At 37.6% G+C, this 14,759-nt stretch overlaps 1 protein-coding gene across 1 annotated transcript; it reads right to left on the reverse strand.

Moving 5' to 3' along the window:
• Positions 1-413: 413 nt before the first annotated feature.
• LOC120080360 (FKBP-like peptidyl-prolyl cis-trans isomerase family protein) lies at positions 414-14,411 on the reverse strand. Its single transcript, XM_039035003.2, has 4 exons — positions 14,065-14,411; positions 13,813-13,922; positions 7,884-8,026; positions 414-751 (listed from the first exon to the last, which is right to left on the reverse strand). The coding sequence occupies exons 1-4, from the start codon at positions 14,216-14,218 to the stop codon at positions 709-711; spliced, it is 450 nt and encodes a 149-aa protein (XP_038890931.1). The 5' UTR covers positions 14,219-14,411; the 3' UTR covers positions 414-708.
• Between the last annotated feature and the right edge of the window lie 348 nt (positions 14,412-14,759).

Here is a 14,759-nt window from a genome sequence, read left to right on the forward strand (position 1 = left end):
GTCAGATTTGATCACTACCTTGCACAAAAAAGTGAGAGAAGACCGAAGAATATAACTCTAAAGTTGCTGCAAGCCTGCAAGAATTAACGAAGAAAGACCGTAACTCAATTTAACTAGATGAAAATTGATCAACATCGAGCAAAAGTTCGGAAAAGACCAAGTTTGGGTTTCTAACTGTCTAAAGCTCTAATAGTTTCCAATCAAGACAGAACTGTGGTCCAAAATGTTAAAAGAAAAAGTTTGGAAAGGACGAACTTAAGATTTAAAGCTGTGAAATGTTAAGATTTAGATTTATAGCTGATTACTGCTGCTTTTTTTTTCTTACGTTCATTCTTCAACCTTCTTTTACAAACCAAGTAATCAACTATTAATATTGGGATGCGCAACTAATACTTATCTGCTCACAACGTTACTTTTCGTCAAATCCAGAGATAATCTATCATACATATAATATCAAGACATAGTTCCATTATTACTAAATATTATTAAAAACAGACCGCCAAACCCAACTATAGATATAGGGTGGAAGAGTTAAAGCTGGAAATGTATGGACATTACTATTCTTCGCTCCATGGCCTTAAAGAGGACAATAATTACAACACAGTCGATGAGAATTTTTGTAAAGCTCTTAGAAAGAAAAAAGATGCGTACTGGCCAATGCCAATCAATGCCCAAATTTAGGATTCGTTCGAATGTCTGTCAGATTTCCTAATTCTTTCTCCCTTCACACAAGATAATATGGTATCCATGCCTGCATTACAACAAAGTAAAAATGTGAGATCTGTGGTGTGTCGTGTGTGTATTCATAGATCATCCAATCCAAAACATCAGGAGAATTTTGACTTCGCAAAGTAATCCAAACACATCTTATCATATCAATAGTCACTCTGAATAGCTTATAGACTATATGAGATAACAGTTTTAGTTTTCTGTTTAAAAAACTAATTTCCTTGTTTTTGAAATTCTGGAAACATTCTTAAGTTCTCAGCAAAATTTTGGTAAAAAAACTTTATTAATATGGATAAGGGGAAGACCCCGAAGAATTACAATAGAGATTGCCAATTATTGACTAAGAAAGATAAACTGAAATGAGTGAAAGGGCACTGTAATTTACACCACGAAAAGGCAATAGATAAAACTAACTCAAAAAACCGAACAAAAGAACATGTATCATGAAAAAGTCATCTGTTCCTTTCACCACATAAGCACCAAAGGAAAGCGTATAAAAGTCAATCAAATGACCTTCTTGGTTCCACCAAAAGGATGTCCCACTAACACCGAGGCCAAAGCATCAGAAATATCATGAGGGCAAGTGAAATGCCAACCAAAATGAGGCAAGAGAAGGTTTCAAATGCCATTAACAAATGAACAGTGAAAAAATAGATGAACTGACGATTCAGCATGTTCGTGACACATATGACACCAAGATGAAGAAAGAGACATGTAAGGCATACGACGCTGCAAACGATCAGCAGTATTAATAGCACTCCAGCTGAGATCCCAAACAAAGATTTTAATCTTCTTAGGATATCCATCCTTCCAAATCACGGAATAAAGATTAGTCAAGTCTGAATCCAGATCACCTTCCAAATCAGCCATAAGAGACTTAACAGTAAAGGCCAAAGATGGATCAAAATGCCACAACCAAGTATCAGGGGCAACACGCAATTGGATTGGTGTCAAGTGAAGGGATAATGAGGCCACTCCGCGATCTCTAACTCAATAAGATTATGATGTAAGTCCAAATTCCATGCAGCCATAGATGAGTTCCAAACATTAGCAACTGTAACCTCAAGATGTTGTACAAGACGAAAAAGCCACGGATAGATGATAGAAAGGACTCCACAACTAATCCAAGAGTCATTCCAGAATGACGTAGATGAACCATCCCCAATGCAGCGACTAACCCGATTAGCAATCAACTCAAAAGACAGACAAATATACCTCCATGGTGATTTGGAAGAAGCTCCATTGATAGGGGAGGGCCAAACACAATCAGTAGAATAATACTTGGCAACAATAAGCTTCCTCCATAAAGCATCATGTTCAGTTAAAAACCGCAGTCCATTTCACAAGAAGAGCCAAATTCCGATGCTTAAAATTGCCAATGCCAACACCTCCCAATAATTTTGGACACTAAGAAACCATCCAATTCACATTATGAACACCGCCATCACTACGAGAGCCTTCCCAAAAGAAATCCTGAACCAATTTATCCAGGCAGTTAATAACAGAAGAAGGAGCCTTAAACAGAGACAAATAATATGTAGGGAGGCTAGAAAGAGTAGCTTGAATAAGCGTGTGACGACCCCCTTTTGAAATATAAGAATACTTCCAATTATGGAGTTTATGTTGAAACCTCTCAATCACAGGCTGCCAAAACAAACCAGATTTTGAACTACTACCCAAAGGAAGCCCTAAATAAGTTGGCCAAAAGCCCCTTTGACAGCCAAAAGAACGCAACCACTAGTCAAAATCAGAGTCAGAAACATGAATCCCAAGAATCTCACTCTTAGCAAGATTGATTTTAAGGCCAAAAGCACACTCAAAAATATGGACAATGTCAAACAAGTTCTATATGGTAGTTCTTTCAGTAGTAGAGAACAACAAAGTGTCATCAGCAAACTATAAATGAGTCAGAGTAAAATCGGAATGGCCAATAGGATGAGCACTAATATGACCCAACGCAGAGTTATGATCAATAAGACGACTCAGACAATCAGTCACGAAGATAAATAAGAAAGGAGAGAGAGGATCTCCCTGTCTTATGCCTCGTGAGGGAAGAATCTTGCCACGAGGGTGGCCATTAATGATGATCAAGTAATTCGCACTAGAAATGCATCCTCTGATCCAATTACGCCAATGCCAACGGCAACCAAAACCTTTAACCTGGAGTATATAATCAAGGAAGTCCCAATCAACTGTGTCAAAAGCTTTCTCAAGATCCAGTTTTAAGACAACCCCTGGTTTTTTCCGAGAGGTCCAATCATCAATGAGCTCATTCGCCATCAGGGAAGCATTAAGAATCTGTCTATTAGCTACAAAATCAAGCTGATTGGGCGAAATGGTAGAAGGAAGAAGCTTTTTCAAGCGATTTGACAAAACATGAGCAATAATTTTATAAGCACAAGGAATTAGAGTAATAGGTCTATAATCAGAAACAGATCTCGAGTCAACTTTCTTGGTTATCAGGCAGATATAAGTCTCATTCATTTTCACATTAATAATCCCAGAATTGTAAAAATCATTAATGACTAACATCATATCAGATTTTAGAGTAGACCAAACAAATTTAAAGAATTCAGCTGTAAACTAACACCATTTGCCTCATTATCAGTAAAAGGACGCTCGAGATCAATGGCTTGTGTAGGTGAAATAGGATTCCACTGAAGGTTAAGTGGAAGGAATCGTTGACCCACGTCTTTTTTGAAAAGGGATGAATAAAAAGACAAGAATTCAACTTCAATGTCCTGTGAAGTCAAAAGACTTGTGCCATCCCTTGAGAGAATCTCCGTAATAGACGACTTACGGTGTCAAGCAGCAACAATTTTATGGAAAAACCGTGTGTTTTCATCATCCTCAAGAAGCCATTTCAACTTACAACGCTACTGCCAATGGATATGATCTTGAATAGTCATATTTTCAATTTGTTCACGAAGAATACTTCTATTAATTTGTTCCTCATTAAGGGCCTGATTGTCTTCCAGGACATCTAAATTGGTTAATTGTGAGACAAGGGAATGAAGATTAGTAACCTCACTATGACGATTGGTATTCCAATCCCGGATAATAGCTTTTAAACCCTGAAGTTTCATCATAAAACCATGCCCAGGCCAATCGGTGAGTGGATGGCAATTCCACCAATTCTCCACCAAGGAACGGAAAGAAGGCACTTGAAGCCAGGAATTTTCAAATCTGAAAGGGCATGGACCCCAATCAATACTTCCGGAAGATAAAGCAAAAGGAAAATGATCTGATGTAATACGATCCAGGATTTTAAGAATAACAGACCCAAACCTACGAAGACAAATTTCTGTAAGCAAAAACCGATCAAGTAGAGATAAATATTGAGTAGGACCGGAACTCGACCAAGTAAAACAGCCGTTTGATAACAGAATATCCCGTAAATGATAATCCATGATCCATTGATTGAAAGCACGCATACTAGAGGAAATTGTTCTATCATGTGACTTTTCCCAAGTCATCGAGTGACATTGAAGTCACCACCAATGACCCAATTTTCACCTCCCAAACCAGCTAAATCATCAAGCTCTTGCCAAAAATCAGATCTGAAAATATTATCTGAAGGGCCATAAACTGCCAAAAACCAGAAAAAAAAAAAACCATCAGACAGGGATACATGAACTGAAGCAGAAAAATGTCCCTCAACCACCTCAAGGATAGTAAATTCGGGCTCACTCCAAAGAATAAGGATACCCCCTGATGAATCAATAGCATCCGGTGCGGTCCACCCAATAAATGAAGAACTCCAAATAGATTTAATTAAAGAGGAATCAACGGTCGACAACTTTGTTTCTTGTAATAGCACAATATCGAGGTTGTGTTGTTGGATTATCTTCTTTACCAAAGCACGTTTCTTCCATGAATTAAGACCTCATACGTTCCAAGTGTGGAATTTCATTGATACTCAGGTGAGCCTTCCCTTATAGCCAAAGTAGCAGTTTTATCATAGTGGACCGAAGAAAAAAGGCCTTGCAATTCTCTGTGAAGTTTGGGTTTTTTGCTATTGGTATTGTTAATTTTCTTGGTTTTGGAGGAAGAAGGAATCGAGGGAATAGCCATAACGCATAAGCCATGTGAGGACAAAAGGGAAGCCAAATCTTGAAGACTAATGGGTAAAGAGGAAGGAGAGGGTGAGGGCTGGTGATTAGTAGATTGTTGGTGAATGGCATGGAAAGGGGAAATGGTCTCATGATTGAGAGAGGGAGAAAGGGAGAGGTTTTGTTTGCGACTAAGGTCTGGTGGAGGAGGGGGAAGAGAATGTATTGGCATGTGGGTAGCATCAATCGGTTGGTCACCAAAAATGGCCACATCAAGGGGTCGAGCAACAAAATCAGTTTCTTTTGAAGGGCTGGAGAGGTAAAGCTTCTGTATCAAAACCAATAAAAGGAAGGTTTGGTTTGGTAGTTGAGGTTGATTGCAAAGTACCAGCTTGTAAAGTAGTGGGACCCGCACTAAAAGTAATTGTGGAGAGAGAGGGTTGTGTGAAGGAAAGAGAAGATGAATTGGATGGGCTATTAGGTTGGTTTTGGAAATTAAATGATGTGGTTGACTCAAGTAAAGAATTTTGACGGGTTTTCTGTTGATTTGGAAAGGGATAAAGGAGCAAAAAGTTGGCCCACGGTTTGGTCAACTATGGTGAGAAAAGGAAAGAGATTAGCCTTTTCCATAACTGAATGAGATTCGGTCAAAATTGGCAAGTATAGGGAGAGAGAAGTAGGTACCGATTTATTTAAGAGAGATGGAGGGGAAATTAATTTTTCCAAAACCGGTGGAGATTCAGTCAAAGCTTGCAAATAAGGGGAGAGAGAGGGAGGGTCCGATTGGCTAATTTCAGAGATTTTGGACTTGCCTTTTTCTTTTGACTGAGAATCAATGAGATCCACATTTTCAGCAACCTCTTTATTGTTATTTCCTTGTGTAGGTAAGGTGGTGCGCCACCGTCCCTAAGTTCCAACGCCGGCTGATTGGATTTGAATCAGTAACTCCTCGCCGGCCAACTCCTTTGGTAACTGGATTTCAAATGGAATGAAACCTCGTGCATTTTCCTTGATCCTTATTCGAGCAAAGGTAAGATCCAATCCACGTTCTGTTTGATTGGAGATTTGGACAAAACCACCACAAATGTCACCAATATATCTGAAGATTGCTTCAATCCAAAGAGTGATTGGGTGGTGAAGCACATTAATCTAGCCCCCATATGATGCTACCATTTGCTGTTGGAAAGAAGAAGTGATGAAAGATGAAAGAAACTTAAGTTTCAAAGAGCCAATGTTTGTCCAATCCGAGTGTGCGTAGTTTTTGTGATATGGCCGAACTATACACATGTAGCAAGGCTTTATCATCAGAGATGGGGTTGATGGTGCATCGAGAAGATAAAAAATATGGAGGGAATCTCAGATACTCTGCCAAGAATCATTTGAAGCAAACCACTGAACAACCACCCTATCTTGCCAATTTAAATGTGGTACCGTGAAGGAAATGTCATGGCTGCCAAGATGGGGGGCTGTTCTTGTTGGATGCTAGAATGCTTTCTGCTTGTGTAGCAGCCTTATAAGTTTGGGGAGTAGTATTCAGAGTTGATTTGTTCTGTGTTTAGGACTTGCCAGGGTAATCTGAAACCCAAGAAAAGAAAGAGAACCAGCCCCTTTTGTCGTTCATAGCAGAGACAAGAATAATGGAACGGCAGCCAGATTGTTCTAAGAGGGTAAGCTCGGCAAAGTAGCCATATTTGTTGCAATGTTGTCTCAGCTTCCTGAAGAATTTGTGGTTGTAGGAGTCCTTAAACAGAGCTTGGAAAGAGGCTAGCCATGCAAGAGAATTCCATGAGATGAAAATCAAATGGATGTCTGTGTGAGATTGTCCAGAGAGCTTGAAGGACTTTCGGCTAGAATGAAGGATCGGTGTGAGTGAGAAGAATTTCCGGTCAATATGAATCGACCTGGTGATGGAGGAGGTAGAAGTGATTGGGAACAAGGAAGCCATAGTCCTCATCCTCATGATAGTGTTCTCACCAAAATTTTGAGGGGAAAAATATAACAAAATTTTTTATAATGACTAATACGCGTCTATTTCAAGGATAATATCGTACATCCATCAATACAGAAGCTTTTTCTCACCACATTAGGAGAGATTCATTCTATAATAGTGGCTGCAGTGATTAAAACTCAACGATAAAGGTTGAAATACAAGAATTAAAAAGACCTTGATCTGTCATGTATCTCGAATATATTGAAACCACCACTAATTTATTATATTATTTACTTTTTAAATCGAAAGGACAAGCCATCCTTTCAAAGGATCAAGAGAAAGTTAAACAAAGAACTGACATAAATTTCAACTTTTTAAAAAAATAATAATAACTAGATAAAGAGATCCCATGATGTTATGGTCAAATACAGATCTCCATAGTTGTATTAGGAAATTGTACCGATTCCTCTAAGGTTACAAAGTCTAGGCTTCTAGCTAAGAGGTTAGCTTAAGAAAAAGCATCATCAATCAAACGTTTTAATCCAAACCTTAACCCAAAATAACATGTAAAGGATGGCTTTCCAACTAGAAAGCATGGATACTTCGTTTGTCGGACATGAATACATCCAACTGGACACGCTAAAAAATCTGTCTGAATTAAAAAAAAAAAAAAAAAAAAAAATCTGATTTTGGACACGGTTGGACTCTGGAAACTATTTGACCTAAAAATTAGGGAGGGAAACAGAGATTTTCTTACAAACTGGATCGGATATATTGATCCATCCTAAAGTATTAGGAGTCAGCCAACTAAATCTTAAAATGTTGTTCATTGACTTAACTTTGTATGTTTGTAGTGAAGTAAATTTTGTTTCTATATTAAATATAGATGTTTTATCTATATAGAAGTATTAAAATATCAATATATACACATTTTATACAATAAAAAAAATAAAATAGAAAAAGTGTCCCCAACGTGTCTGCATCCCAACCCAACTGACATGTGCGATGGCCATGTTTGTGCCCCGTGCCTATGCTACTTAGCATTTCAATATTGAGCAAAAATGAGAGTATGGCCATAAAGGAAAATTCAGAATAGAAAACCAGGCAACCATCAATTAAAATAATAATAATTAAAATTATAAAATTTTAAATAAAAAGGAGAAAGGACATACGTCGACTTGAATGGTGCACTGGTTGCTCCAACTTGAGTGGCAAATGCAACGTCTTGAAATGGGCCAGCCATCTTTCCACGAGGAAACCATCCTAGGTCCCCACCTTTCTTCCCTGAAGGGCACTCTGAGTATTCAGCTGCTAACTGAGACACCAACCAGAATGTTACAACGTGTTGTTATCAGTTGGAAACATATCTCAGATTGTTATAATCTGTTGTGATCAGTCGGAAACACACCTAAAGAAACCCCTAATTTCCAAAATATTATTCTTTTTTAGTAAAAGACCAAGTTTCATTGACAAAAAAAATGAAAGAATAAAAAAGCATTAAAAAAAACATGCCCACGAGCACCCTGCCTAAAAAAAGTAACTCCAATTAAAGTAAAATAAGACCCAGCAAATAATTACAATAGAAACTTGTCACTGTTCATTGTCAAGGTCACATTAATTGAATGGGTCAACAAAGTGGGTATTGGTGTATGTAGGTTATCGATGTTCAGGGATGCAACAGCTATTCTTGGGGACTTAAACTGTGAAAGACTTCCTTGCTTAAATTTGGTTCAAGAGAAATCAAAGATTTTTTTCAAGAAAAGTAATTGATTGGGTTGTTTGCCTCAAAGTCGCTCGCATTTTTGTCTCCACCTGGCATTTTCTCTCTATTCTTTGATGACTTTTTGATCCACAATTTATGCTTAATTTAGATTGATTGCCTTTGTCTCTACAGCTTAGTTCTTTTGTTCTATGTATTTCCTACTCACTATTTTCGTTTCTTTGTATTTTGAACATTAGTCTCTTTTCATTAATTTAATAAAAAGTTTCATATCCTTTTCCAAAAAAAAAGAAAAAAGAAAAAAGAAAAAAAAGGTCCCTATCACCCAAAGGGAAACATTAAATATCAAAAGGAACCCTCTCAATCATGACCTTACTTGAACAGGTTGTACATCTGTATCCTTGAGTCTTCTAAGGAAAAGGGACCCTCTCAATCCCTCTATAAACTCTATTATATTTTTCCCTTCAAATACCCCATAACAAAGCACACATCTCTACTTTCCATGGGGAAAAAAGTAACCCTTCCTTTCCCTCATAACAACAGATGGATCAGAAATTCCTCGATCATAGCACTTAAATATCTCTGTGACGAGCTATTTGAAGGTCAAACACATCAAAGTGGTCCCAAACCTACTAAGCATAGCACTAAAATATCTCTGTGATGAGTTATTTGAAGGTCAAACGCATCAAAGTGGTCCCAAACCTACTAAGCATAGCCACGACTCCAAAATGAATTCCAAATCTTTCGCCCTCCAACACAAGTTACTAAAAAACCCAACCAAAGATGACAACTTCCTTGTCAGCCTATCCAAAGTGTTGGTTCTTTCATGAATAATATAAGAGACAAAGACCACCTTTTTTGGGATTTACACCTTCCAAAGACCAAAAGATAAAAAAGGACTTCCTCATAGATGAGGGGTCCACCAAATGAAGAAAAAGAAAATCTACAAGAAAAGCTCTCACAAATAAAACTCCAAAGTGAGCGTCCCTTGTTCCTTACCTAAACTTGAGATCTCCGAGAAAGGGCCATGATTTCCATCATTTCTCTATCGGACAATGAAACCCAATGAATGAGAAAGGGAGACCTTCCACCAAGTCAAAACATCAACAACGCAACGATTTTTCGTACCAGATAAATGGTAAAGGTCAGAAAACATGCTACACAAGGGAGATCCCCCATCCACCTATCCTCCCACAAGGAAGTACCCTTCTCATCACCCATCACAAACTAGATTTGGTCAAAGAAAGAAGGAAGCTCATTCAATTTTTTTTTTCCACTAGTTTCTTAATGAACCTTTAACCCCACCTAAAACTCTCGTGGGATAAGTATCTAGATTCCTGCACTTGTTTGACATGAATGTAGTATACCTAAACAACTTAGGATGACCATAAGGGAGGCATGTAAAAACATTTTGATGTTCTCCTGAATTCATAGTTTTCAAAGATCCAATGTCTAGGGAATCTCCTCATGACCATTTCATTTGTTTTTCATTTTTATGTATTTTCTTTCATCATTTTTCTTTATTGCTCCTCATTTTGCTTTCTTACTCCTTTTTATGATATATTTAAAATAAATCAACAATTTTTTCAACAAAAACCAAAAATCAAACCAATGTATTTATTCACTTGTAAAAACCATATGCAATTAACTTTATTCATTGACTATATTTATATATCTGCAGAGTGATAGTTCCCAAAGGATGATGGTTCAATCCTCCACCTCACAATTATTGAACTAAAAATATATACATATTAAATATATGGCAGTTGCCTTAAACAACATAGACGGCTCAAGTAGTAGAAGTCGACCAATAATTGAAAAAGAGTAAATGGCTACAGAATATTAAGCTTATTTGAACTTTAACCATAAAGGTAAGGACTTCGCTAAACCAATTGAATACTGAGTTAGTTCATTAGTTTGTCAACTGCTTAGAATTACAACTATAATTGAGTCAGTTACATATAGGTTAATATGGAATAATAATAACAACACTTCTCAATGGTGACAACCCTATTCCTACAAACCTTCTCATCGAAACCCACAAAAAAAGACTTTGCTTAAACACAAACAGACCTCAACCATCTAGGATATTGTTCACACACCTAAACACAATAACGTAAAAGGTCACCCCAACCAATACACCCCCCCCCCCCCCCGGCCCGGGTGGAACTTATCCCTTGTATCCGAAAGAGAGTGTGACGACAGTAGACATTATCCTTTTGTAATATCTACCGTCTAACCATCCTGTTTTTACCAACCACATTCTAAGGCAGAAGTGTTTAGCTAAAGGAAAACTCTTATGAAATATTAATGTTCATACATGATCAAGGTTACAAACCATGTCCAGTTATATTTCCAAGCCCTAATTTAATCTCTAGGAAGAAATGATTCCATAAATGATTCTGCCAACAGACTCAACCTTCTAGTGGCAATCTATAACGTCCTCCTCCTGCTACCTGGGGGAAAAACAAAATATTTGAAAAACATGAGCTGGGAAGCTCAGTGAGTGGTATGTTTTATATGAAAATAGGTTTTGTTTTTTAAATTCATTTTAGAAAACGTTTGCACAGACAATCAGTCACAGAACCATATTAAAGTATAAATGACCTGAGTCTGATAACCGAGATGTTACTGGCATGATCATATGTTTCTCCCAAAGTGCACCATTTTAACCAAACACAAATCCAAGGAAACAATTCCGATACCCAATAAAACTCACCGAATATGCACATGTCGACAATTCCCGCTAGTCATATCTGGGTACGCCGACAATCCCAGCCAAATTATTCTAACAATCCCAGCCAAACGTCTACAAGATATGCTAACAATTACCCGGGTACAGTTCTAGTTCCAATCAAATTCATATTATACATGCATCCATAAAATTCCAGAAAATACAGTCATTCAAACAAAATTAAAAATTCAAGAAATATATTTTTCGACCATGCCAAGGATTTTTCAAAACCATAAAAATATATATAACCATATACATATATAGATTCATAACAACATTAAAAGTAAACCACTCGCAGTTTACTGGTATGGGTTCCCAAGTTCCTCAGTCTCCTATTTCCTTCTTAATTTCGAGCTTGTATTAATCCAGTAATTAACTTAGAATCCTGTGTTTAGGCTTAAAAATAATCTTAGAACATCTTCTTAACCCTAAACCTAGCTTACCAACCCTAAAAGACCCAAACTAACCCTTTGGATGAAGAACAAGAGCTGTGGGTGCAGAGTTTGGTCTTCTCAGCACAGTTGGGCGCAGGGTAGCTTAGACAACTAATGTTGGGCGCAGACAACTTCTCCTCAATGCATAGTCAGCACCTTGGTCGAATAGATGACCCTCCTCAACGCATAGATGGCTTCCTTAACACATAGTCACTCCCAACTTCCTCCAATCACTTCCCTTTTTATTATTTTCCGATGAATTTTTGAGTTGTAAGATGAAATGAGATCCTCCAAGGGTATTTATAGGCTTCAACCCATCCTCGTCATCTCCTCCTATTCTCATCGCATGACACACCTCCACCTTGCATACAATGTAAGTGTCCTCCCCAAATTGAGCATAGCCCTTGCCACCACCTACTTGCATGTAAGTAGGTTGTGTCTTCACCTGACCATGTCCAACGCATGCTTCCATTTGAAGTGGCCACTCTTGGTTTTGCATGCTCAACTTTGCATCTCCGTCTTCCACCACCTACTTAAGTTAGCCAAAACTTCACCCGGTTAAGCCACGTACCTCACCTTACTATCAACCCAAACCCCTTTTTTCAACTCAACGCATAGGTGCCTTCCTTGGGCGCATGGATTCCGTCCCATGCGTCCAATTTCCCCCAACTTCTCATTCTTAGCTCTATCTTCTTTTTTGTAGCATAGTGTCCACCCTTGGTTATATCCTAAGTGTTCAAGCAAACCAACTATGCTCCCACGTTCCCTCTTATGCGCCCAACTTCTAGGGTTTCATTCCTTTGTGTGCCACATGCTCTCCAACACTTAGTCAACTTCTCACCATAACACCCCCATGCGTTCATTCTCTCTCTCCCTATGCGTCCAACTCTCTTCCTCAACTCCATTCTTCCTTGGTTTTCATCTTCTTCTCATGGCATAGCTTTCTCCTTTGAGCTCATAGCATGGCTATGCATCCACTTGGCCTCTCTTCACTTCAAGATATGCATCCAACTCTCTTCCCTATGCATCCAACCACTCTTGATTGTGCATAGTTCAACGCATGGTTTGTTCAATACTTAACCAATCCTACCTAACCCTAATTCTCCCAAGATAAACCTTCTGTGCGTCCAATCCTTCTAATATGCGTCCAAGTAGGTTTATTTCTACCCTAGTATGCATACAAGCCTCCTTCTCCTCTCACAATGTGTTTAACTTAAGATAATGTATCCAAGATTAGGCTCCTACTATTCATAGAATGATACACATAGCATTGTTCTTTATTCTCATAGAATAATTTCTAGCTCATAGCATAGTTCCTCATGTTTGCAGCATAGTTTCTTATGCTTATAGCATAGCTCCTCATTCTCATAACATAGTTTCCAAGCTGTCTTCTATGCATTCAAGGTAACTTTATTTCCCTTATAATGCATTCAAATTGTCCTTGGAATTCGAGGGTTTACAATATATATATTCTCTATCGAAGTCTTTGATTGTATCCCATAAATGTATCAATATTCTACATGTACAAGTAACACACACTGAACGTCAAATCCTAAGAAAGAAAACCTATCTTGGGTAGCCAATTTACTAGAGAGGGATGAAACACTCAGTCCTTGGAATGATATTCAGCTGCCTAGAACATGGAATTCAAGGAAAGGATTTCTTCGATTGTTACTTTGTTCCTGCTCATAAGCATCTAAACTAGCTTACAAAGTACAAAATTACATAGTACTGTAGGCTAAATCAAGAACCTTTGTAAGTATAGAAAACAACTTTAAGATATTAGTATTCTAAGTAACCATCAGAGACTTTGAGTTCTAATATGCAATTAGGTTACCAGATATCGTTTACATTACTAGTAAATTCAGAGTGGTTATCTCCTTCATTTACCAATTCACCACATTTAGAAAAGAGGAAACAAATGTAAAAGTCCCTCTTTGAAACTGCAAATGGGTTGACGAAAAATCGAACTTACAGATGAAAATTGAGATGAAGTACCAATTCACCACATTTAACATAGAATATTCACAAAAAAGTGGATGCTGAGTGACGTGTATATTAGAGAACTAAAAACCACACTCAACGGCATCTCTATGTCGCCCATCGGTGAGTTAAGCTACAATATCAAGCATCTGTAACTAAAGACTTAACTCCACTTTTCTTAACAGAATTGCAAATGGTCACCTAATAAACAAAACCAAAAAAAATCCAACCTTAGCAAACTCTGCTGGAGGAACCTTGTCCCCATTGCTAAGCCAACCGTCCTGCAACTTCTTGTACACTTCATTGATTTTACCCTGCTTCTCGGACAGTATATGCCTCGCTAAACAACAAATTGAAGAAAAAGAAAACTAAGAATCATCGACCCAAATCCCTAAACGTCCAGAAATTGAGCGTAAACGTAATTTCTACCCCTGTAAATAGGATTGAAGAAAAAGAAATAGAAAAGAGAGAAAGAGGGAAACCTTTGACATAAGTGCAAGTTCCGAGGCCATCGGAAGCAGCTTTTCCTGATTTTCCCTTTCCTTTGGAAGCACTTTCATCGGCTCCAGAAGATGCTTGCTTTCCCTTCCCCTTCCCTTTACCACCCGCGTCCTTTGGCTTCGAGTCTTTCCCCATCTATTCGCTATAAAATACCTACAAGCTTTAGATTCAATTGCAGAGAGACTCCAACTGATATCATCGAGTGTTACTCATCACATATGACTAAAATAAATATCGAAACAAACAAAATGAATCTTACCAAAAATAAAGCTCAAAACAAAATATATACCCTAAACTTTGCTAGTTGCTGTTTTTTTTTTTTTTCTTTGTTTTTCCTTTTTTTTTTTTAATAATGTTTGTGACAACCGAGATTTCAAGAAAATTTAAATCCAATCGTCTCGAATTACTGGATTTTGTATTTATTAATTAAATATGTATTCTCGTTACAATGTGGGATATGGAAATCGAACCTCTTCTTCAAGTTGATAGTATTCGCAATTTAGCTATGCTCATATTGGTCATTTTAATTTTTTAAAAATGAGATTAATCAAGGTTCTGTAGTTGAGTTATGTTCATTTTGGTAATTCTATTTTTTTTTTAAGAAAAAAAATAAGATCAATCGGATGGGATTGAATCTTGTAGTAGAAGCGATTTATGGCTTTTATTTTGATTTTGA

This window comes from Benincasa hispida, chromosome 6 (genome assembly GCF_027475165.1).
Source record: "Benincasa hispida cultivar pf3 chromosome 6, pf3_genome.v1.1, whole genome shotgun sequence".
Lineage (NCBI taxonomy): Eukaryota > Viridiplantae > Streptophyta > Magnoliopsida > Cucurbitales > Cucurbitaceae > Benincasa > Benincasa hispida.